Genomic DNA, 26395 nt, shown 5'->3' with positions numbered 1-26395 from the left:
TTTTAATCTCTGGCTTGGATTATGTATAAATACAATTCGAGTTGATTGTTTTCGAGTTTCTTTTTTCCTCAGAACTTTATTATTATTATTCTTTGAGAGAGTAAATTGATAATATTAATATGATTTAATCTTGAGTTTCTTTTGATTGGACAACAATAATTATAATGGCTACACAACAATTAATTGATTGTTGTGTGTTAATAGCATTGGGAGAGAAAGAGTAAAGTTATGATTGATTTAATAGATTGAACAATCAATTAGTTAATTGTCTGTTTGTAATAGTTTTCCAATGAATTAAGATTAATGAATGAAATTTCTTTAACAATAGAAAAGGTAAGTGCTGTCAATCAAAATGGATTATTAATTAAGTTAATTGTTGGAAGGGGATTAGGTTGATTGTGGGTTCAGTTAATGTAATGATAATAGTTGAGTTGATTTCTCAATAATTAACTTTATCAATTATTTACAATGAATATTTTTTTTTTCCTCATCTTCCGGATAATGGATTAATTTTGTAATAATTAAGGAACCTCAATAAATATAATGTACATTCAGCGTTATGATTGTGGTTTTAAGGTCGTCTAGAAGGTCAATCGAGCTCTAACCGGCCATATTGCCCAAAGCGGCGGCTCGAGCGGCTCTTTCGAGGGCGATTTGTTCTCGTGCTTGTTTTTGTGAGACAACGAAATCGATGATGAGGAAAAAGTTCTGTCCCATATGAACCAATGCCTTCAATTGTTGTGAAAGAAAAGCAAAAACAATAGACAAATTAATTAATTTCAACAATTAGCAAGAGATTTAAACGTCACTTGGATCATGTAAAAGTTATTATTATCAATTGTGCCTCTTAAATCAACCGATAATCATTAGAGAATTGGGAAATTATTATTTTTAATTAATCAATTTATCTTCATTCATATGAAATGTGAAAGGAAAAGTGTAACAATATTCATTTTCCGTACGATAAATTCTGATAAATTCAGGATAAACTATTGACCGAGAGATTTACACCATGTATTCTGTATGGAAAAGTGGATAAATTAGCTGAGAACCTTGAGAATTAATTAGATTAGTAATGATATTTTCCGTGAGCTTCCATGAAACTCAATTTGGTTGTTTGAATTATTTTTAGACAATGAAAGTATAAATATTGTGAATATTATCAATTTTTCACTTGGATTGTTCAAGTTCCCAGTTAGCATTTTAATGAAAACTTCTCCATGAACTTTTTTCTCCCTCCTTCTGATAACAAGGGAGAGAGAGAGGGAGAGGGAGAAAATTGCTTCGTTAGCAGTTTCATCATCAACTAGAGATGATAATATTCATATTAATATTAATACAATCAAGTTAATCCATCGAGAGAGAGAGAAAAATGCAAAAAAGTTTCTCAATGCTCGAGTTTACGAAATCAAAAGGAAATCTGATTAATCAGAATTTTGAACAAGTAAAAATTATCGTCATTTCCTATTCTTAAATTACTTGGGATATAAAATCGTAATGGAAACTTGATAATTGGTTATATAATCGTTTACGATTCTCAATTTTGTTACTTTTCTTTTCATCATGTTCATCGGTTTGGCTCATGTTAAATTGAATTTATTACTTACATGGTAGAAAGAATGTCGACTTAATCCAAACAAATCATAACAATAGAAGCCTATGGTGGCTCCGGATATCCTTTGGATAAATATTCGAATCTGTATGAAGAGATAGAGAGAGAATAGATAATCAGTTGTAGATGGAGAGAGAAAATGGATGAATGAAAGAGAATCTGATATTAGATGGTAGTAGTAAGAACTTTTCTTCTTTTTCTCTTTCAGCTTGTGAGAGAGATGATTTAGTTCTAGAAATAGATTTTTATGACCACAGAATATTTTCATTCTAGGATTATGACAATGGATAAAATATAAACTCATAAGTGAAAGTCTATTTCAAGTAAAGTCTAAAATCGATAGAACATTAGAAATACGATAAAATGTTATAAGAAATTTTTACGACATCGTTTTCGAAATGAGAATCGACAGATTAAATGGTTTCAATGGAGCTAAAGTTCATCAGTCTTCATTTATCATGAATGATGAAACAGAGAAAAAAGGAGAAGAGAAAAAAAAAGTAAGAAAGTTATGAAAAATGGTCGCTGATTTTTTTTCCTCTTCTTTTAATAAAAAATAAAAGCGAAATGAAATGTTCCAAGTTATATATTGGAACTTTTTCATGATCTAATCAAAGTTTCTCCAACTAATCTATTGTCCATGTTCCCAGTTATTAATATTATTTGAGAGAGAGAGAGAGAGAGAGAGAGAGAGAGAGAGAGAGAGAGAGAACTAAGAGTTTTACCTGAAGTCTAAGATCCAATGGATATTTGGCGAAAGAAGCTCGAACAGCTCGTAAGTAAACATGATGAATTTCGTCTGATAAAGAAACACCGATTAGGAACATTCGAGTAAATATATAAGCCGATTCGAGGTTAAGAGCCCAGAGTAGGATCATCGCACTCCAGGGTTGGTACATGAAGCAAATTTCGTACATGGTGTAGACAAAGATTGTCGGTTGTACGAAAAAAGTGATCATAACAATTAGACACCAATAGCGATTGTAATGATCTAATTTCCAGCATAAAGAATCGTGTTCGATTAATATTTGTTTCATCAATTCGATTACTTTAACATTTGAAACGGGTGATTCTCGAGCAGTGATTATACTTTCGATATCTTGATTAACTTTATGAAATCGAAGTTGAAAATAATAACCAAGAATATCGAATAGATTTATGGTCACATAAATGATACCCGAGCAAATGAATACGAAAAAGGTTAATAAAACTGCCCAAGCAACTGAATGAATATCAATTTCTTGAAATGTTCCTGGTTTCATGAGAGGTGAATCATCAAGATAGATTGATGCGAAAACGACTGAACCAATAACAGTTCGAACACCGATAACATAACGACAAGTAGCCATTTTGGAATGAGAGTAACGAGCCAGAGATTCAACAACTTTAATGTTGGTTCCAAGTTCTTGTGGTAATTTGGTTCCATTAAGAAGCTAAAAATTAACGTTAACAGGCAATCAAAGTGATATAAAGGGAAAAACATTAATTATTGACTTGAAAATCATCCTAATGGTCAACAGTTAAACCAGAATAATGGTTGAGCTAATTTCGGGTTTAATTGTGGTTAATTTATGGCAGATAAACTTGTACAATTACCTTAAATATTTCAACGAATTCAAGATTATAGAGATTAGTGTGACAGCATCGAGCTCCAACATGAAGGACAGCGTAAGTGTAGATCAAATAAAATATGATAACCCAATGGAGATACGGAAAAGTTTTATAACTGTAACCAAGAAGTAATTGAACATAATCATCTTCGTACCAAAGGACGAAGATACTTCGAACCAGAAGGGATAATATCAAGGTTTTAATCACTTTATGGTATAATTTGGTTAATCCACTTGATTGTTTTCGCTTCTCAATGTTGTAATCATCAAAATTAAGTGAAAATAAAGCAAAAGGTTTAACTGTTGTCTCAATATTTATCTTCTCATCCGATGAAAGTGATTCCGCCATCTTGTTTGATTAGAGAGATAATCAAATAATCACAAAGATTGATGTTCTTATTTAGCTTTTATCTTGTTCCTTTTGTCTGTTTCTTTTTTGAATATGATTAACTCACTTACGATAATCAATTAATTATCAAACTATAAACGATAAAGGAAAAGTTTCTGTTGAGTATTTTAATGGTTATAAGACAATTTCTCACACTTTCTATTGTTTATATCCACCCAATCACTAATTAGCTTTATACTTTTAATCAACTTAATCAAAGTTAACTCTTAACGGTAAAAACTTTCATACGAAACTGTTATTATTCTAGTGAATTATATATTATATTATCTTCTTCCCACCACCACCCCCACTCTGGTTGATTGTTTAATCAGTGAAAAATTATCGATCCATAGATTTTTCATTCTCGACTATCATTAGATTATATTATTACCATCGTTCTCATCGTTTATCGTATTGATGAAACTCACGCAACTAAACCATTGTTTCAATGATTCTAAACTCGAGCTTCACCTTATTTATGGTAATTATCTTTCTCCATAGATATTGATATATTCTCTCTCTCTCTCTCTCTCTCTCTCTCTCTCTCTCGTTTTTTGTGTTCTTTGTTTCAGATCTTAATGATCGATTGATTTCTGCAACTTTTTTTTCTTTCTGTTATTTTTTCGCTTAATTGTGATATCAAAAGAAGGAGAAATGGCTCAATTTTTGCTTCTCTATTGTTGATCTATTATCCAGCCATGTTGAAGGAGATTGAAAAGGAGAAAACCTTGAATTCATGGATTGTCAATAATCTCAATCAAGAAGCAATTCCATTGACAAATTGATATAAATGAGAGAAAAAAAGTCGAAACATTTTCGAGTTTCTATTTTTTAAAGTTAAACCTCAAAGGTCTCATTACAAATGCTACTCACTACGAGTATCATTTCGATTCTTGATTATTCTGCCTTTTTCTAGGTGAAAATAGTGATAATAATAATGTTATTCAATCGAATTATTTTCAATGAATTTTCTTCCTTTCATTTAAAATGATTTGATTTCCTCGAAAAGTTGTAATAATATTATGAAAGAAAAGGCGAACAAAAAAAAGAAAGAGAGAGTAGCAAAGATCTTTATTCTCTCTCATGCTCTCTCCATGAAATTTTCTTCTACTACAATGAACTGAACTCGGAATTGAGATAAAAGTAACGGTATTAATGATACCAAATGGATTACCTGTTATAAGAAATTATAAGAAGGAAAAAAAATGAAACCCATCACACCAAGAATGATAATCGTTGTTGGATATCAATCAATCATGAAAGATGAGCTGAAACGAGATTCAATCAACTCCGATTCGGTTGCTTAATTAATACCATTGAAAAGATGAATCTGAATCATGATGATAATGATGATCAACATCTCTAAGGTAACGATTTCTCTTGTCAGATTCTGTGTGTGTGTGAGTGTGTATTTGTCTATTCACAATAACATGTTTACCTTTAGAGAGTCAAATAAGTTTTCTGTCTTTATTTAATCGTAACTGTTATTGATCAATTTTATCGACCCGATTTAACTTTATCATGTAAGTTATAATTGAACTTTTGGTGGTGACGTTGCCTTTGGAATAATGTTTCATCCAACCGAGTAAAACAAATATAAATACACCAGATGAGCAACATGAGATCCATGGGATGATATTGAGCAATTGGAATATGAAGAGAAAAGGAAACAATAAACAATATCTATTAATTGACTTGAATTTACAGTTATAATGTTGATAGTAAAGGAGAGTGAAAATGATAACGGTAAATTTGTCCATTCCAAGACATTGACAGTCTCATGTTATGAGGAGGCAGGAAAATAACAACGGTCATTATAATAGATCAACTAGAAAAGGTGATTATTTAATCATTTCATTTATGTGCATTTAGTTGATTGAGAAAAGTTTATTGGATTTTCACAGTTACAATTAGTTGACCATTAACTTGACCGGAAAAGTTTCTTTCGATCTTCAAATATTATATGTTCGAAGCTCGGATGTTTATATGGATTATAAATGAACCATCGACTTCAATAAATTGTAATTAATCAAATGAATGAGGATATTTATTATCTCTCTCTCTCTCTCTCTCTCTCTCTCGCAAATAGGATTATAAAAGTAATCGTAGAGGGAACAAAAAGTTTCGAACAACAATAAACTCGGATTCCCTTGAATTATCAGGTAATCGTAAAGTTTGGAAATTTACATTGTAACAATGATTGGAATTGACTTGATTACCATTGTTAAAGTTAATTGTTAATGTTTACATTGATTCACTTTTGTCCATCAATGATGAAAGAAAAAGTTATATATTAGTGACCATTATCATTAAATACTCGGTACATTATTGGATTAAAAGTCTATAATTTGCTCATACAGAGTTGATTACTTTCTTTTGGTCATTGTCATCGCTAATAACTTGTATCAACTAATTGTTTCTTCTAGTGTTACATTGAAAATTGTCTCTTCCTTTCCTCAATTAATTGATTATCTCAATTCTTGTCACTATTCATCCTTTTCATTGAGAATTAGAATCACTTTTTGTTTACACTTTTTCTTTTCTTTTTGTTTTCTTCTCTTCCTAATCTAGTTGACTCATTTTTTTTTCTTCTTCTTCTTTTCCTTCCATCTCCAGAATGTCACCATGTTCCCTCATGTTCCCCTGAACTCATGGTTTTCCAAATAATGAAATAGAATTTCCAGTGAAAACTCAGCAGAAAAAAAGTTCCATTCACTATTTCATCTCTTCTCTTTTCTCTCTTTCTCTCTCTCTCTCTCCCTCTTTTCTTTTATGAGCTCAGTTCTGTTCAAATGTAATCAGTGTCATGATAAAAACGCCTTAAAATTTATTGTTCACAAAGGAAACAAAAGAAAACGTTAGCGAGAACAATTCGAGAGAGAAATAGATTAGTAATTTCTTTATTATTTCCACAAAGATATGTATTAATATGGAATAAGGGAAAAAAACTCATCCTCATGATGAGAGTGATGGAGATAATGAAGATAGCGTGATTCAAGCAGAAGACTTTTTTATTTATTACTCTGACTCTTTTCATCATCATCATCTCTCAGAATCATTCACATCTCTTACCCTGTGTTACCTTTGAATTGAGTTAACAGGAGAGAGAAATTCATATTTAATCTGTTCTCATTAAGATGACAGGAGGAAAATTCTGATAACAGAGGCAAATGTTTTCTTCAGTTTCTTTTGGGTGTGTGGTGAGTCTCTCAGTTTATTTATTATTTTCTAATGACAATTAATTTAATTATAATAACATTTGCAAAATCCCAGTGGAAACAATCAACTTTTCACTTTCTGATTTACTTTTAATTGTCATTGTAACAATTTACTTGAAATTTCATCATAAAATCGATACAATAGACAGATGATCAACTTTTTTCTTCTTCTTTTTCTCAACAATTAACATTGTGTTATCAAGCGAACTTACAATAATCAAGTGATCGCAATTAAGAGTAATCAATATCAATCTCTTATTCCAAACGTAATTTCATTTATATCATGTTTTTTTTTCTGTTCTATTGAAATTCATATGTAAATGATATCGAATCAAATTTGATTTAATTTCTATCTCTCTTTGTATGTATCAAATTATCATTCGAGGTTAACAATTGGATTTTGATTACAAGTCGAATTTCAAATTGCTATTATTTCATTATAAACTTTTCGTGTTTTTTATTGAATTAAATGGAATCAACAATCTGATTTAGAAATTTATTATTATTATTAAATTGTTCAGCTGAATTTTAAATAAATAGCAGATAAACTAGCAGATTATGAGAAACTATTAATATTAATCAACAAGGAGGAAATCTATTGATTGTGAATTAATTGTGAACAATTGAATAAATTGTTAATACTTGTAAATTGGAAAGTCTATTATGTAGATTTAAGATTAACAATATTAAACAAAAGTCTCATGTAAATTGTATTGACTGATAATAACAATTTAAGTTAAATATGTTGACTGTTCATCTAATTACTTTAGTCTAAAATCAATCATGGTTAACAATTAAATTGAATGAGAAAGGAAATTAACTGATTGATTATCAGAATGTTTCATTTACATGATAAGTTGGAAATTTTTTCTCTTGATTAACTTTTACTATTCAATAGGGAATCAAGTTAATTGTGTTTAATTGATTTTAAGTCTAATTGATCAACTTGCGACTTTGGTCAAAATTTTTTCCTCCAAAGTTTTGTGATTTAAGTAATTAGATTAATTAGAAAGAATTTTAATCGATCAACTTGAGACTTTGAAACTTTATGGAATTAATTTCGTCAATTGAGTGACAAGTTGATTAGAACTTTTTGTTAATTCGAGAAATTAACAATCACGTTTAAAGTAGTTGTTACCAATAAAGTTCGTTCACTTAGTTTCGTCTTCTCTATGTTCTTACAGGATCGTTTTGATGAATTTCTTAATGAAGAAGAAAAAATTTACGATGAAATTAGTGATAATCTAAATGAAGACGAAGATGTTTCTCAATTGATCTATCGAAATGTCTCCGAAATTGAAGATCTTTGTGAAGATACTCGTAAACTCGTCACTCAAAGTCAACAATTAAGAAATGGAATTGGAGTAATCAACATGAGAATAGGGTAACAGATCAATAAATGAAATGGTTATCATTTAATCATTTCAATTATTTATATAGTTAATAGAAATTAGTTCATTGAGAAAAGTATCTTTTTTTTCATGTATTTATACAGTTACGATTAGTTGACCATATACTTGACCGGTAAAGTTTTTTTCGACCTCAAATGTGTGTTTGAAAAGCTTTCACGTGTTTATATGGATTAAGAATGAGTTGATGACTTCAATGAATCGCTTCCCTTTTCAGCTTCTTTGTCCTCATCCTCGGAGTCTGAATCGTGTCTTAGTGAGGCTTTAGCATAAGCTTCAGCTTCATTGAAAATTTCCTGAGGAACAGCTTCATGGTGACCTTTGGTTCCCTCAGTGATCCAAGATAATTCAAGTTCAAAGCTTTTATCTTTAATTTCATCATGAACTATGTAAATTATTTTCGCAGCTTCTTTGATCAAATCTTTACATTTCATATCGTTGAAGGAAATCTTTTCAATTTCAGTTTTAGCCGCTTGCTTGGCTTTTCCAATGGCACAGCCAAAGTAACCATAATTTGATCCAGAAGGGTCAAGACAATAAAGTTGCGCTCCATCAACGGGATCCCAAGCACCCATTAAAATGGATGTTCCAAAAGGTCTTAATGCTGAATAAAGGGTGTAAGCGTGCATATACATTGCAACTCTATCTTTAAGATACTTTAAAGGGATAACTTGACCTTTCTCTCGCCGGTATTTGGAAGCCTCATCTCTGCCAACATTTACAATGGCCCGAGCATCGGCAATCAAACCTGCGGTGGCACAACCAATGTGTCTATCGATATTGAAAATTCGCCGATTAGCTCCTTCCTCGTGTAACTTTGATGGGACAATTTTCTCAACAGCAAAAACAACACCATCTTTACCTCTTAGAGCAACAACAGTACCACTATTGTCAACCGCTTTTTGGGCATATTCTATTTGGAAAATTCTTCCATCTGGAGAGAATTGGGAAGCGGAAAGATCATAACCAGTACCAATAGAACTCATATTTAGATGACACAAAAATAGAAAAACAATTTAACAAAATCTAAATTAACTAATTGAAGAAAACAAAATCTATTAAAATTGAAGAAACAGTTTTGCTAAATCATGGAGATTAATCCGATAGATGGAGCTGAGGAAGAGAAAATCAGGGAAAGAGTAGAAATTACATTCGGTTTCAATTTCACTTTTTGAGAAAATTGTTTTCATTCAAATTGTAATTTAAATTGAAAAAATTAATAAATTACTTTGATGATTTAACTTTTAGAAGGATAATAAGAGAAATAAAATTATATGAATCAAATATTTAGGTTATTCGATTTTCTATCAAGAGAATTTTTTTGTTTTCTTCTTGATAAAATTACAATTTGATTTTCGTTTGAAAATTTGATTGAAAACGCGAACGATTTTGTTAATTGTTACATTAGTATTTATTAAATTTTTCGATCACTAGTAAATTCTTTCAACAGTAGAATTTATTTATCAACTTTTAAGGCTGATGGGAATTAATATCGCAAGTCTATTCTATACAAAGGATGATGGAGAAGAGATTTAGATTATTTTTCCATCATCATCATTTTCTGAAACAAAATTGATCAATTTTGCTTATAAATTGATAATTAGTATCAATATATTTTGTATCTCTCTCTTTTTCTCTCTCATTGATTTGAAACAATTGAAGACAATAATTAGTTGAATTGTTTGGTTATTTAAGCAGCTTCGTTGATCACTTGCCTTCTAATTGAATCTACACAATTAATAAAATCTTTCGCTACCTTTGAACACTTCAAAGGCATCTTTTGATTATCGTTAAAACAAAATTCAACATTTCTCGAGGCTTCAACACAAACGGGCTCATGTCTATGAGATGAAATATATTTCTCTTCAACTTGATTCAATTTGTTTTCTAATTTTGATTTTGAAGCATCAAATAATGATCGATTATGCTTTTCCAAAAGTTCAGTCTTGGCCTGGTAATGCCTTTGGAGCGAGTCAATCTCTTCCTGGTGATGCTGACGAAGTCTAAGTGTATCCATTGTGAAATATGATCCACCACCAGGATGATGTTGAGGAGGCTATTAGGAAGAGAGAGAGAGAGAGAACAAATTAACAAATAAAATTTCTATCAAATTTCTTATTCAATTGAACATGAAAAGTTGAACAAACCTGAGAAACATATTGAGGTTCATCTTGAATGGAGGAAGATGATGTTGACTGTCTAGTTTGTTGTCCAGATACAGGGCGATCTTTTTCAACTCCTTCCCTTAATCTTTCAACCACAGAGTCGGAAAGCTAAGGAATAATTAGCAAAAAATATAAAACAAAATAGAATAGAAGAACAGAAATTAATTAACAGGTTAAAAGAATATGAAAAATGTCAATAAATTAACATTTTGTGTTTAAAGAGAAATGAAAACAAACCGGTCAAGGATAACGAGACAATACAAATATACAAACCTTAAGAACACTATCACTTTCATTGACAATGGTCACCCGACGAGTGCTATTTCCTGATCCCATGACTTTTAATTAAAATTAAAATTACTTTTTAAAAGAGGAACAATTAAATCTAATTTAACCAAGAGACAGATCGAGAAGGGCATTTGATCAAAAATCAAATTCATTTGTTTTTATCAATTCAAAGCTCTAAGGGACCGTCAACAAATTACTAATCTCCAATTTCCGATTGAATAAAATTCATTCATTTCCTCAATTTGAACCGATTAATTCAATGATTCTCATCAAATTAATCAAAAATCATAAAGAATTAACTTTCACCAATTATCGTAATTAACTTGTTTAATCAACCAAATTGATGAACAAATGAAATAGAAATGAATCAATTCTCATTCAATGTGAACCATGAAAACTTCATTTCTGTTCATCAAGTTAAGAGCTAAAAGTTTAAGTTAATCACTTGAGTAAAATTGTCCAACCTTATGATTTAGATTCTTAATCTTTCAAGTGATTTAAATAGTTGATTAAATTGTTCAATTTTCTAAACAATTACAATTTCCCGCTCCATCTATTGACTTCCATATGTTTGATGACCATTTTGATTTGTCATTTTTGGTAAAGTACATTTTCAATTTGACTTTATTTCTCTAATTGTGTTTCTTGACATTTAGTTAATTTGATTTTTAACCATGGAAGATATTTCAGCTCAAATTGATTCTGTTTTTGATGAACTTTCCAAAACTTTAATCGATAAACAATTTAATAGTAAATTGGTCAACAATCGGATCACTCGCCTTAAGAAATTCACGAAAAAAGCTGATCGGGTTTACTTTTCCTATTTAAAGGTTTGTTTAAGTTTAATTAATTGTAATTTACTATAATAATGTTAATTGTTTTGTTCTCTCTGTGTTCTTACAGGACTGTTATGATGAATTTCTTAATGAAGAAGAAAAAATTTACGATGAAATTAGTGATAATCTAAATGAAGACGAAGATGTTTCTCAGTTGATCTATCGAAATGTCTCCGAAATTGAAGATCTTTGTGAAGATACTCGTAAACTCGTCACTCAAAGTCAACAATTAAGAAATGGAATTGAGACAATTAACAAAAGAATCAAATCATATGAGAAAATACAAAAGCTCCAAAAGGAATTGGGTGAAACTTATTCCAAATGTTTTCAACTCGTTAGTATGGAGCAACAAAAAGATGACATAATTGTCGATGAGGATTAAGAATTTGATTGAATAGAAATAATTTTCAATTCATTTTATTAGTGAAAACATTAATTCCTGATCATTGATTGTTTCATTTTCATGAGAAACTTTCTTTTCCCTTTGTGATTCGTGCCACTAAGATGATATTAAAAAAAACAATTTTCTGTTAATGAGTTGACTTAGTTTGCGATCAAGTTAATTACGATCTCTTATTTAGTCAGCTTTTCCACCGAGTTGAGAGATTTCTTTATCATTACTCCATGTAATTGATTCGGTTGGTTGTAGTTTTAATTAGTTGATTGAGTAATTACCAGGAGAGATTAAATTTTTCGCAATCCAATCCAGTGGATCAAGTAATCAGCTTAAATATTGGCCAATTAAAAGTTAAACATTTGCTAGTAACCAAATGTATTCATTGTTGATCCTTTTTGCTTTTTATTTGATGAAAGAAAAAGCAACAAAATGATCAATTTTTAACCGCAACAGAAAAGTTAATTGTTGCAAGTTAATCAGCATTACGAGTTCTAGTGAAGACTTTGGTCTTTCTCATGTTCCTTTCGGGTTTGTTGTTGTTATTATTTTCAGAATCATGGTGATCATTTGATTCTGAAGAACCATTAGTATTATTATTACTGTTTCTCGCTCGTCGTGGTCGATAGATTTCCAATGCTGGACGATCTTTGTTTCTCACTCTCTGGTTATCCGATTTTTTATTAGAACTCTTCATGTTTTCTGAATGATTGACTGAACTTTGTCCTTCACACGTTTCACTTTCTCTTCTTGTCGGTTCGTCATCTCCATTGTGACTAATCTCCATTCTAGATGAGCTTGACTGTTGAGAACCATGTTTATTACCCATGGAATCATTTCTACGATTGGAATCATGGTTACGACCATTGCCACCTTTTTCTCCAGAATAAGTGACCACAAAGAATCTGTTCTTCTCTTTTTTCGCTTCTTTTTCACCTTCTTTCTCTTGGTCCCGATCATTATTCGAACCACTGGCTTTGTTCTTGTCATTACCTCCATCTTTGTTTTCTCGATCTTTTCGACGATTTCTTTCTCTTTTTCTTTCTCTCTCTTTTTCACTACGTTCTGGTGGACTTGATTTCTCCTTTTCCAATAGCTGTTTAGGTTTTTCCTTCTCAGGTTTCTCTTTGGGCTTTTTCTTTTCCTTCTCTTTGTCCTTATCCTTATCCTTATCCTTCTCCTTTTCTTTCTCTCTGTCACGTTCTCTTTTTTCATTTTTGGCAACTAGAACAAAAAAGAAGACAAAATGAAATGAATTAGTGATTCTAATTACGTGTCAATGGTTAATAAAATTCTTACCTGTAATGTTACCTTCCTTGGCTTTATTTTTCCTCTCTCTTTGTTTCACTTTAAATTGAAGTGTATTGGTTTTGTCATCTTTCTTGTGATCATCATCTCTTGCTCTTTTCTGATCTATTTGTTGTCTTCTTCTTTCTTCTCTTCTCTCTTCCTTAAGCCTCAATTTTTCCGCTTTCTTTTGCCTGATAAATTCAATCAAAGGTGTAGTCACCTTGATAACACCATGATTGGCTTTCAATTCTTTCTCTCGAGCTTCAATTTCCTCAAGATACACTTCAGCTGATGGTAGATTCTTCTGGCTACCAGAATCATTTAAATTCTCAATGAAAGTCTTATAATCAGCATCTTCTTCAATGGTACCACATTTAGCATCTCTTTGCTTACAAGACAAAGGTTCTCCCTTGGTGTTCACCCGGCGTCTAGGAACTTTTTGGTAAGGAGAAAATTCAACAATAGCTGGAAATTCAGTACCATTAGAATCAACGAACACGTAGCCATCAAATTTATCCTTGAACACGAAAATATCATCTTTTTTGGTAAAATTAATACAGGCTCGGGTAAAAGCCCATTGACCAAGGCTTAAATCTGCTTTTAAAAGATGAAAATAATTATGATCAGGAACAGGAGATATTTCATTCTTAAATTGTTCCGCCGTCATGGTTGGTGGTAAATGACGAACCACAACCTGAGACAAAAATTTATCACCATTTTTATTGTGATTAGTAGTTTTTGTTTCACCCATTCGGTTAATAATAATAATAAACAACTTTTTTTACATCAATGAAAATGAAAGAGAAAAAGAAAAAGAAATGAAAAGGTGTAAACAGTTAAAATCGATTGATTGTTCACATGTTAGAGAATAATTTTCACACAAATTAATTAATCAACAAGCTCAAATAATATCACAATTAGATAAACATTTAAACTCCAAATTAACACAACAATTAATTTTTTCCAGACAAATGTAAACATTGAAAAGCAAATTCAGCCAATCGAAATGCGTTCAAATTAAAAGCGCGTTTTTCAATTATTTTACTTTTTACCGATTTTATTGATTTTCCAATCTTCTCAAAATTGTAATAATTAAACAATTAAGCTCAAGATTAATTTTGATAAGATTATTGCAATTATCTTCAATATTCAATTAAGATTGTTATTGATCACAATTTAAAGAGAATTAAATTATAAGAGTTTTTCTTTCTTCCCAAGAGAATCAATTATTTACGCTTCTTAATTGTTTTTCCTGATTTTCTTTCCTGATTGTGATTGAAATTAATTCTATCAGATAGACAATTGTTTTGTTTTCTCTTTGGCAACTAACTATTTATGTATGTTGTTGGTTAAATCGACTAATTGTTAAAATCGATTATAAATTTAAAGGTCATTTCACTTTTGACTGGACTTACAATTAGACTCACCATTGGATTAGATTTTGGTCATTTACAGTTGATTTATGATCTTTGTTGCCTTCAAAGCAAAAACAAAGGCTCTTTTTGACTGAGAATCATCAATAATGATTAACTATTTTAATCCGATTTTTCATTAGTGATTAAAGTGAGAACAACCATCAATTTCCAATAGAATTTCAAATTTATTCTGACAATTCCCACAGGAAATTCATGGAAAATCATGTTCAACATTTTCGCTTCTGGACAAGAAAAAAGTTCGACATCAATTTCGATCACAATGATTAGTTAATATTAATACTGAAAACTTAATTTCGATTGTAAAAAAGTTGGAATATTAGTCTAACAATTAACTTTTCCATTGATTGAATTTGAACAACTTGAATTGATCGAGTCAATTTTACTGATCATTATGAATTATGTTAATTTTTCATACAATCTAATTAGCTAATTGGTAAATTTAATTATAAACAAGGTCAGTTTTATATTTGTTATAATCATCATGACACACCTTAAGTATAACAATTAACATGTTTCAAATCAATTCGTAAGTTAATCCAATAAGTTACTCTAGAAACAAATAATAATAATAAATTACTAATCCATTTTATATGGATTTAGCTTAAAGGTAAAACTTTGTTGGATAATCAATAGAGAATCAAGCAGAAAACAAGCAATTAGTGAAACAGAATTAACTATGTTAAGGTGTGTAAATTGTAATTAAAATCTTAATTCTGATTTGAGAGGAAAAAGAAATCAAATGAACCAAGTTAACAAGTAAATAGTAAATAAAAGTTTGGAAACTTAGATAACTAATAATATGAAAATTAGGCGTTAAAATGATAAATATCAGTTAATTGTGAGAATATTATTGTTGAACAATCATTAAAATTATATAGTTAATTGTGTGTTACAATGATTATCAATAGAAATTAATATCTTGTCTATTTTGGAGTCAATTTGTTTACGATAAATTTGAAGGTGAGGCCACGAAAAAAGTTATAACCGAACCTAGAAAAATGTTCATCAAATTCAATCAAAGAATCTCAATGTATCCGGTCAATTAGATTTTATCGTAATCAATTCCCTAGGAAATCAACATTTAATTTGATTAATCTGTTGGTTAACCAGCATTAATTAAGAAGATAATTATTTTCAGGTCAAAGGTTAGCATAGGAAATCAATCTAATTCTAAATCGTAATGGAAGAAATTTTTTTCTTTCCAATTAACTTGAACATCCTGATGAAAGGTTGATAGTTATATTTTAATTAACGGCTACAGAGTAATCATTCAACTTTGATTGAGTTGTATTCATTGTAACAATTTAACCATCAAAGTAATTGTTTCCTAGTAAATTGAATTATCCTCATTGTGTAATAATAACAATTTAAATCATCGGTAAGGTTTGACTTTTAGGATGGTAATTTTTTTTAAGATTAATTAGTTAGCTAATTAAAAAAGATCATTCCAACTAAAACACTAATCAAACAATTAGCTAATCCAAATTGAACAAATTTATTCACGAGTAAAATATTTACTCATTTTTATTCAAATATAATCTTAATTGTCAACAACAATGTTAACTAATAATAAGTTAATTGTTAATCTCAATCTCAAGGGTATTAATTTTCACAATAAAATTATTAATACTTTCACAATGAATGATCTCACAGTTAATATTTTCAACTGTGTTTCCATAATGACAATTGATGAGCAATATAACAAGAATCAAATAAAAATTCAGTTGAAATTAATTGTTGGAACAATTAAAAATTTGATCAATAAGAAAAAAAGTTCAAAAGACAAGGGGATTTTCTTCACAACCAGATGGCGCTAATTCGAACGTCGCGCCTCTGGTGGTTCTTAAAGTGGTTAGTTTCATCAATTGAATTTAAGTTTAGTCTTTGAGAGAGAAAATAAAATGAACATGAACTTGATGTGAGTTGTTTTCTCTATAATTTATTTCTATCTTCATCTTTTTTTATCTTCCTCATCAACAGAATTACAACCTATCTCTTTTTTTACTATTCGTTTAAATCCTCAGTTGAAAAATTCTCTACTTGTGTTCTGTTCTAAGTTTATTGTAAATTCTATTCTATTCTTTTTTTTCTGATTTATTCTATTCTCATGTGATTGATTTTGTTCCTTTTTGGAACAATATGATAGCTTATCCTTTTCTCTATCTCTTATTACTTGCTGATAACAAGTTAGAAAATGGATTATTGAATAATAGTATTACAAATAGTTCCAATGATGAACTGGGTGATAGACAATTTATTCCAAAAGGAGTAATTGAAGATGGAATCTATTGGTCAAGTGAACTTGAATCTCGTGTTCCAAAAGGTTTCACTAGTGATGATGATCGTAATTGGCTTTCGCTGGTTAATTCAAAATCAGCCGTCAAATTATCTGAAGGCTGTGGCAGTCAATCTAATAGATTAGTTATGTTTGAAGATGGTATCTTATCCTGTGTCCGACATCGTCAAAATAATGACCAAATTCAAGGAGATATTTTCAGTTTCCACTTGGCTCGGCTTTTGGGAATTAAGAACTTACCACCAGCAGCGTTGTCAAACCTTCGTAAATCATCATCATCATCGTCATCGTTGTCAACCAACGGTGGACAAAGAGTTGGTTTAAATCCAGTTTGGAATCAAGTGAAATCTTCACTCAATTCAGCTAAATGGTCAACCGATAAGCCTGTTGTTGTTACCCGGTGGATACCTGATCTTATTCCGGCCCATATACCGATGAGTTTACGTCGATCATCTGAACCAACTTTACATCCAACTAACAACGATTTACTTGGTGATAATTTGACGAAAGGTTTTAATGAGAGTTCAGTGAATTTAACATATTTAACTGATTTAGTCCAATGGTCGGATTTGGTTATTTTCGACTATTTAACTGGTAATCTTGATCGAGTGGTGAACAATATGGTTAATCGTCAATGGAATCCTGAAATGATGGATTCTCCAGCTCATAATCTGGTCAAAGTTAAATCAACTGGTTTATTATTATTTCTCGATAATGAATCAGGTCTTCTTCATGGTTATCGGCTTCTTAAAAAATATGAACCTTATCATCGAAAAATTTTAAATGGAACTTGTGTTTTTCGTCGATCAACAGTCGATGCTCTGGAGAAACTTCATCGTGACGGTAATATTGTTCAACTTCTTCGTAATAGTCTACATGAAACAGGATACACTCCAAAAAGTTACAATTTACCGTTTCTTCCGGATCGAAATGGAAAAGTACTCAAATCGAGATTAGCAATTGTCATTGAACAGATCAACAAGTGTCGATCTCTTTTTGGATCATGTGAAAATCCTCCATGTGCCTTACGAAATGATCTTTAATTGTTGTGAAAATCGACACCAATAGTTAACCATCACTCTACAAATGACAACAACAACGACAATTTATTGTATTAGTAATTGTCACTCTGATTAAGATTTACTGAAGGATCTTTAAGTCTCAATGATCAGAGAGTGTTAATCATTCATAAAAAAAAATCAATCAACGAATTAATTTAAACATGACAATCAAAATGAATTGAAACAAATTCATCATCATCATCATCATGATTATCATCAATAATGATGATTATAATTAACTGGACTATTAATCTGATGGACAACAACAATTATCAAAACTGATAAGTCCAAGATTGTGATTTTAATTTTGATAATTATCTTAATTATCAAAATACCAGAGCTTAAATGGCACGAATTAGTAAATCTACTTTCAACCTTAATTATTGATCTCTTGATTAAATCAGTTAACAACAATTTAATCAAACAAATAAACCAGGTTAGAGATTAGACTTTGTTTTCATAAAATTTAAATTTATAAATATATTTTCATACATTGTTTTTTTTTATTATCATTTACAATTTAATTGAATCCATTTAAAAAGCAATTAACGCAACAACTAATTGTATAATTAACCTGTTCCTTTACCCCCTGATTATATAAATAATCACCTAAGCAATTTGTAATTAACAAACAAAAAATGATTATTGAAATAATAATAATAATTAAAATGAATGTTTAAAAACAAAAACACCAAAAACACCAAACCTAAACAATTAATTGATTGTCACTAAATTGAAACATTGTTAATCACTCAAATTGCTGTCAACTAATATTGTTTACAACTGATATATTGATATTAACTACAATTTATCAAAATGCAATTAAATTAATTCACTTGAAATGAAATATGAAAAAGTAAAAAAATTGATTAGATTAAAACATCGTAACATCATTTCACTTAAAACCAGTTTAAATTAGTGATTTAATATTTGATTAACTAATGGATGGTAAAAGTATATAGAGATGTATGAATGAACTCACAATTAACTAGAGATCGGCAACAATTTAAATGAATTTTAAAACTTGTAACTAAATTAAAATCCAAAATCAGTGGGTAGATTGTGATTCCAATCACCTTTTCATGTTTAGTATTTACAACAACAAATCAACATTATTATTATTGAATACAAGCAATCAATTGATTTAACTATTAAATTCAATTGTCAATAATTGTTAATATTAATTGAGTAAAAAGTTGTGTAATGGTTAAGGTAAAAAATGAACAATTTAAAACCTGAAAATCAAGTGATTTTAATCATGAAAACTTTAAATTCAATTGTGTTGACCAACAAGAAAAACAATTCCAATGATTAAATCAAATTAAAAGTCACAAAATTGATTATAAAACCATCAGAATCATCATTAGATTGTGATGATAATCATGATTCTGTTGATTGCTGTTTAAATGACTTTTTTTCACTCAATTATCTCAGCAATTAACTCCAGCTCAATTTAACTATTTAAGTTAATTTTCAATTTGATTCATTGGCGTTGACTGATTGCAAATCAAAAGCTATACACACACTCACACACACACAATTAGTAAATTGCAAAAATTGAGTCCCTTGATTTTCACGATTAACTTGTTTTTTTTTTTAATTTACTTGTAATTTAATATCAACCAAATTATTATCATTATTAAATATCTAATCAATGATTTATTTAACTCACGATTGTCAGATCAGGTAACAATTTTCACAGCTCATTGACCATTTAAAAACTTTAATTATCACTTGATTGTAAGACTGATTAATCATTAAGAAAATAGAAACAATTCTCACAATCAACTGATTGTTTAATCAACTGATTGAAAAACTGTAAATCAATGAGATGGTAATGAGAAAACTAATCAATGAGAAAATTAAATTTATCGGTGTAATTAGTTTTTCTTTTCTATTATCATTTCTATTATTGATCTAATTGTGATTAAAGTTTCGTACTAAATTAAATGAGAGTCACTTTGTTTACCTGTGTTGTTATTATGATAATTGTTAATTATATCTTGTTAAAGATAATTGAAAAATAAATACAATCAATGGTTGAACCTCATAATTATAGTTGGGATAACGGATCTTGGTTAATGATTAGGTTAACAATTTAGTAAATTGTTGTTCTTGTTAAACAGTTAAAATGCTAAATCACGATTATCTTGATAATTGTAATAACCAAAGTACTAATCATAATCGTAAAGATAATGATTATCATTATAATGATGATTATTAAGGTTGGGAAATTGTTGATTGAATTTAAATTGCTTTCAATTAAGCCACAAATTAGTTTCTCACTTTGTTTTTTTTTATTTCATTTACGTTGATAAATCAATCTGTCAACAGAATCATTGAAAATTATTATCATTGGATTTAATTACGTTAAAACAATTAGCTTTTTGATTAACTTTTGTGATGACCATTGAAAACTGTTCATGTTAATCAAGTAATAATTAAGTTTGATGACAATTTGTATATAAAGTTTATATTGATTGTGATTGAAAATTGGATAACTTTGATTATAAGAAATTAAAATCCCAGAGTAATTTATGTAATTAGGATTACGATTTTTTGAAAACATTGACAATCAATCAATTGTCAAATTGTTAATTATCTTAATTGTCCTAAAATCCTCATTGAGATCATGTTAATCTGGTTGGTTCGGTATATAAAGTAAAGTGGATTAGTTTTAAATCATTGAAGATGATTAATTGTTACTACAATTTAGTGACTTTGTCTGTGTCTTTCATTTGATTGCCCGATTGTGGTTATGTTAATTACAATTGTTAAACCGGATTAAGGTTAATCTCCATAGGGATTTATTGGACTTTCACACGATAATCTCAAAGTAACTCATTAAGATGAGAAAAAAAAGTTTCTTTGTAAATCCTAATCATCAACTAATCATTTGAAATAATCAACATTTCACTTGATTGTATCTCAATGATAATCAACTGATTGTAATAAATCAAATTGATCATCTTAATTTTCCTTGTCCTCAACAGTTTAATTATGTTATCAGCTTTGGAGTGACAATTAAAAACCTTAAAATTCAATTACGTTACTTGAGCACAATTAAGCTTACTAATTACTCTGAGTACTTTTAATTAGTTCCTAGTAAATGAGTAAATTAAAATTTGTCAGAATCTAAATCAACAGAGGAAGTAATAAATCTGCTCGTTTCCTGTTAAATTATTATATAAGTACATGAATCTATTTAGCAATCAACTAATTATCATGTTAGTTAACCTTGAAATTATCATGATTATCATTTAATTGAAACATTTTCATACTATAATTTAAAAATTGTCAACAATTAATCAATTGAAATTAAGATGACAAGTTGAAAATGTATTTTCATTTCAAATTAGTATTAGTAAAATGTTGATTTAATTGATTGATTGTTGACCAGCAACAAGTAACAATTAAAGTTGATTTAGTAAATACAAAAGCCTCTTAACTTTGTCTAAATACAATTAAGCAAAATAAAAGTATAACCTGTTGATGATCAATTATTTTCAATTGTGATTAAGGTAAATAAACAATTTCAATCGCAATTGTAAACATGACAAACGGCAATCAAATAACAAAGGTAAAATAATCAGATTAATAGTTACAACAACAACAATTAAATATCATCACAATCAAAACCATGATTATCAAATAATCATGACAATTAATAATAATGAGTGACAACCAAAAAAAACTTGACCATTGTCATTAATGTTTAAATTGTTGTCTAATTAATTATCGTTACCAAAGGAAAGGTAATTAACTAAAGATTAAACAATTGAAGTTAATTTGATTTAATCACGAATCAGAAAAGTTTCAACTAATTTTCAATTTAAAAGGTTGACAAATTAACTAAGTGAAAACAAATTATATGGTTTCAAGGATTCGGATGAGTTTGTAATCAACTTTTCCTTGTTAATGTTGGGTGATGATGATGTTTTTTTAGCATGAGAGAGATGAAGAAGATGGAAGATAAGTAAAGAGATGATGAGGATGATAATGATAATGATGCTAAAGGAAAGATAAATACAGGTAAAGGTGATAAAAACGACGGAAATAATTGTCCACAACAATCACCTTTTCCTTAATCATTGATAACGCGAAAACAAGTCAAGTATCACTTGGAATCATATTTCAGTGAACATGTTAATTGTTAACCTAATATAAGAAATTAAAATCCAGTAGATTTAGCAAGTTAATAACTTGACAGTTTAGTAAATTGTTTAATCTAATCCAATATAAATAATCAACTTTATTCATCTTAATCTTGTGTATATAAACTTTCCAGATAATTGTAGCAACGATTGTCACGTTAATCTAACCCACCTAATCCTTAATCGTGTTAATATATTGATAAGCATCAAAGTTTTTTCCTAATTACAATTAAATGTGATGAAGAAAAAGAAAACGATTCAGGCTGATGAACTTTTCCCCATGCAAACCATTGGATCATCAAAGTTAATCATTCTCAATCTGATATTATTTTTCCACCTTTTGTTTATGAATAAATAAACGATGAAAATTTCTCCATCCTCATCTCTTTTTTTTCCTGCATCACTTTGATTCTGATCCTTTTTTTTGTTTATTTTTCTTAAGCCAAGATTCAAATATTCTCGCCTTTACAGTTTCTTAGCTTTTTCTCATCTTTCTACTCATCATCATCTCCATCTTCTCAGGTAGAATTGATGAGAACCAAAAAGGGATCTGAAGATGATGATGAAAAAAGATGAGGAAGACTGAAGATGATTGGTATGCATAAGCAGAACACACCTTTAAGTGTGTGTTTTTTTATTCGCATTCAAGTTGAATTTAAATCTAAGGTAGATGATGATGAAGATGAAACTGTAAATAAGATGATGCGGATTCTTATATTATCATGTTTACATGTTTAATCATCCTTATCATCTTTTCCTTTCTCTCTCTCTCTCTGTCTGTCTCTCTCTCTATGTGTGTGAGTTATTCAAGACACTATTTGAAGCCACAATTTGGCCTTCATCTTGTTCATTTGATGGATTGGTTAAGCTACTTAAGATGATTCCAAAACTAACTAGGGAGTCTCAAGTACACTCAATTTTAATTCCTTCATCATCATTATCACAATTACAATTATCGACATTTCTCTCAGATCATTCATCTTACATTAATGCTCCCTCATCACCTCCGCCTCCATTTAGAAGAAAAAAACTTAATCCTCCCTCATTTTCATCATCATCTACAATCTACTTCAATTCCAACAATTAAAACAAATTGTCAACATTAAAACGTAACAATAGAGTAATTTGATTCTGTATCAATGTTTACTTTAAACTTTTCTCTCTCTCTCTCTCTCTGAAATATTCTCAGTAATTTGATCAATTCCAAATCATTGAAGATAAAACATCAACACCCAAAAAGAAAACCTGACAATCTCTTGTATCCATATCATCATCATGGTCTCTCGAAGGTAAACATTTCTCATCCTTTAGTAAATAGCGAATTCGTTAGTAAAAAGATTCGTTGTTAAATCTTTCACGCTAATTATTATCAACCTGATCTCTCTCTCTCTCTCTCTCTCTACCTTTATCTTCCTCATCTTCATCTTCATTTTCGCTTGAATAAATAATCTTTTCTATGACTTTTACCTTTCTTCCTTTTGTTAACCTTTTCTTTTCCTTTCCTCATCTCTTTGTTTTCACTTGATAAACAAAAGTTGAATTCTAGTTAAGCTTGAAATGATTTATAATCATAATCAATTACCCAGCAAGACTAGAGATTGATAATCAAATGTATAAATAAATTGTGAGAGCGAAACAATTTAACAATCAACCTTAAATTGTTTATTTGTTTGTAACAACGAAACAATATGAGAAAACGTTAATTAAAAACTACGATTACCACTTGTTGGTGATTAATTGAATCCTGATGATCCTCAGTTACTTATGATTGTATATTAATAGTTGCAATTTCCAAAAGCCCAGACAGAAAAGGTAAACAATTAATTATCATATAACAACAATTATTGGAAAGATTAACTAACATAATCTTAATTATTTTCACATGAAACAAAATTAATTTACCAGGTTAATTGTAAATGATGATCATCACCAAGAGAAGGGAAAACTTTTCCTAAAATTAGTTGATAAAGTTTCAAGAAAATTTCAAATTTCCATCCCAATTGAATTAATTAAATTATTATAATAATAATAATCAATTCGTTATCCATTGAAATTGTTAATACAAGTCAGTAAATGATCAATATTTATAATAATTGTATCGCAATTGAAATACAGCTAAAAATGTGAAAACCAATCAACCTGAAAATATAATATTGATTGAAACTGTCAAAATAAGCTCAAGATAATGTGACAAAATTTATCAAGAGAAAATGTTTCTATCTATTGACCTGGAGCAAAGTTTTGCATCTAAAACCTTGACCCTTGAAGGTCAATAGGTACGAAAATTTTTACGATGAAAATGTTTACCTACCAGTGTTTACAAAAGGTTAATCCATAAAGAAAACAAGACAAACCTTTGGATACCAACTGCTTATTATCAACAGGTATCAATGTTTCATCAGTTGGTATGATATCTCTTGACCACAGGTCAACAAAGGGAGAGACATTTTAACCTTTGTCATACAATTTCCTTTAATAAACAACAAAGGAAAAACCTTTGACATTGAGGCGTTTGCATCTCAGCTGGTCAAATGTTTCAATGTCAATTCTTTGGCTATTGTATCAATATCTTCATAATATATCATCCGAATGAGTTTCACCTGTACAATTGTTCATTCATCCTGAACAATCAAAACAAATTGTTTCATTTGGATATCTAATTGAATTTGAATATTATTTTTATTCCAACTTGGATAATACTTTTAAAGGTTAATAAGCTTATTTTGTTTTCGCTGATTGTTGTTGTGATTAAACTAATCACTATTAGGATTTTTATTGATGATGATAGTTTAGCTTTATGTCATTAACTTAATTATCTTACTGGTTGTAAATAATAGTGATTATTATATTATATTGATAACTATTGATTTGTTGCTTATTTTGTGTATTAACTAATCTTGAAAAGTGATAGATCTTTTTTTTTCAAGTTTCCTGCTGAGAATTGGAAACTTTTTTATCAATTCTCTGTTGTGAGAGGATGAATCTTATTGTTTTTCCATCTCATGGGCGAGTCTCATTCTTCCCATGCTAACTCCCTCCTTCATCATCTTCTTCCTCCTTCATCTTCATCTTTTTTTTTATCTTCCATCTTGTTGTTGTTGTTTCATATGATTTTCTTACAATGGTTTACCAATCTCAACATGAGAGACGAAACGAAAACGTAAAGGAAAATCCTCTCATCGCCTGTAGGCATAAAAATGAATGTAAAGTTAGAGGAGGGAGAAGAAGGAGGAAGATGAAAGGATGATAAGTGAGAGAGAAGAGAGAGAGAATGAGACAAGGCTAATAAGTAGCCATAAAAGGTAAAAAATAGGTTGGGAAAAAGTCTGAAAATGTCGATAAAATAATGATAATAATAAAATAATATTCTTGTATTATGTTAACATTGATATGGAAACAATTGAGTTTAAATTGGGTGTTAAATGTTATTTGATTGTCAGTTAAACGTAATCATTAACAAATCGTAATCACTATCATGATGATTTTCAAAGATTACATCAATTTAAAGGTGAGTAGGAAGAGGAAGATAAGCCCAAAGGTAAAGGTCAATATGGGAAGGTGAAAGGTTGATGAAGATGCAAATGACCAATGAGAATTTGAATATTTAATTATTGTTCAATATTATCAATTGATGGAAAGTAAAACAATAAGAATTGAAAAAAAATTTTCTTTTCTCAAAACTTCATCTTCTCCTAATAATTTATATATATATATTATGATCCTTTTGTTTATCATCCTCATCAAACTTAATTAACTACATCTTCTTCTTGGGTGTGGCTCATCATCTCTTTATTTTCTTCTTCTTCTTCTTCTCCTTTTCTTATTCGTAAATCTATCATAATGATTATGCTAACGATGCTCAATTCTCAGGTAAATATGTAAAAAAATAAGAGATAAATGTTCACACCTTAACTTTTCTCTCTCTCTTTTCTTCACAAGTCATAATCATCATCATCATTATCTCTTTACAATCCAAATCATCTTCTTTTATCTTCTGGTCATCTTTTTTTCTTCCTCTTCTTATATTTACTATTCGGCCAATCAAATCAATTAATACCTTCTAACATTTGAAATTCAAGGTGAGAAAACTCCTCCTACTTAATGACCATCAGTAATATGATATAGGAGATAATTTAATTCAAATCATTTAAATCATTGGAAACATTATTATCATCATTTAGCATCGATTATTATAATTAGAAAGATGATCAAATGAAAAAAAAAATCGAAATTCGAAA

General features: G+C 29.4%; 6 protein-coding genes across 6 annotated transcripts; 2 read left to right on the top strand and 4 right to left on the bottom strand.

The window, feature by feature from the left end:
• Positions 1 to 82: 82 nt before the first annotated feature.
• On the bottom strand, positions 83 to 3845 carry LOC128387440 (uncharacterized). The gene is made up of 4 exons (XM_053346641.1): positions 3209 to 3845; positions 2338 to 3045; positions 1608 to 1697; positions 83 to 729 (listed from the first exon to the last, which is right to left on the bottom strand). Exons 1-4 carry the CDS (start codon positions 3569 to 3571, stop codon positions 601 to 603), a joined length of 1290 nt encoding a protein of 429 aa, XP_053202616.1. The 5' UTR covers positions 3572 to 3845; the 3' UTR covers positions 83 to 600.
• A 4375-nt stretch (positions 3846 to 8220) lies between these two features.
• LOC128387457 (proteasome subunit alpha type-3-like) lies at positions 8221 to 9326 on the bottom strand. The gene has a single exon (XM_053346662.1). It carries the CDS (start codon positions 9221 to 9223, stop codon positions 8411 to 8413), a length of 813 nt encoding a protein of 270 aa, XP_053202637.1. The 5' UTR covers positions 9224 to 9326; the 3' UTR covers positions 8221 to 8410.
• A 349-nt stretch (positions 9327 to 9675) lies between these two features.
• On the bottom strand, positions 9676 to 10843 carry LOC128387462 (MICOS complex subunit mic25-like). Its single transcript, XM_053346667.1, has 3 exons — positions 10676 to 10843; positions 10385 to 10510; positions 9676 to 10293 (listed from the first exon to the last, which is right to left on the bottom strand). The coding sequence occupies exons 1-3, from the start codon at positions 10736 to 10738 to the stop codon at positions 9928 to 9930; spliced, it is 555 nt and encodes a 184-aa protein (XP_053202642.1). The 5' UTR covers positions 10739 to 10843; the 3' UTR covers positions 9676 to 9927.
• A 433-nt stretch (positions 10844 to 11276) lies between these two features.
• On the top strand, positions 11277 to 12063 carry LOC128387465 (putative leucine-rich repeat-containing protein DDB_G0290503). The gene is made up of 2 exons (XM_053346671.1): positions 11277 to 11520; positions 11594 to 12063. The coding sequence occupies exons 1-2, from the start codon at positions 11365 to 11367 to the stop codon at positions 11906 to 11908; spliced, it is 471 nt and encodes a 156-aa protein (XP_053202646.1). The 5' UTR covers positions 11277 to 11364; the 3' UTR covers positions 11909 to 12063.
• On the bottom strand, positions 11928 to 14177 carry LOC128387438 (regulator of nonsense transcripts 3B-like). Its single transcript, XM_053346639.1, has 2 exons — positions 13220 to 14177; positions 11928 to 13144 (listed from the first exon to the last, which is right to left on the bottom strand). The coding sequence occupies exons 1-2, from the start codon at positions 13959 to 13961 to the stop codon at positions 12396 to 12398; spliced, it is 1491 nt and encodes a 496-aa protein (XP_053202614.1). The 5' UTR covers positions 13962 to 14177; the 3' UTR covers positions 11928 to 12395.
• Positions 14178 to 16550: 2373 nt separating this feature from the next.
• Positions 16551 to 18866, top strand: LOC128387443 (extracellular serine/threonine protein kinase four-jointed-like). The gene has a single exon (XM_053346643.1). It carries the CDS (start codon positions 16786 to 16788, stop codon positions 17983 to 17985), a length of 1200 nt encoding a protein of 399 aa, XP_053202618.1. The 5' UTR covers positions 16551 to 16785; the 3' UTR covers positions 17986 to 18866.
• Positions 18867 to 26395: the final 7529 nt, after the last annotated feature.

Source organism: Panonychus citri, unplaced genomic scaffold, assembly GCF_014898815.1.
Source record: "Panonychus citri isolate SS breed McGregor unplaced genomic scaffold, ASM1489881v1 Contig00090, whole genome shotgun sequence".
Classification (NCBI taxonomy): domain Eukaryota; kingdom Metazoa; phylum Arthropoda; class Arachnida; order Trombidiformes; family Tetranychidae; genus Panonychus; species Panonychus citri.
Note: the sequence above shows the minus strand (reverse complement) of the source record. Positions and strands in the feature narration are given on the sequence as shown.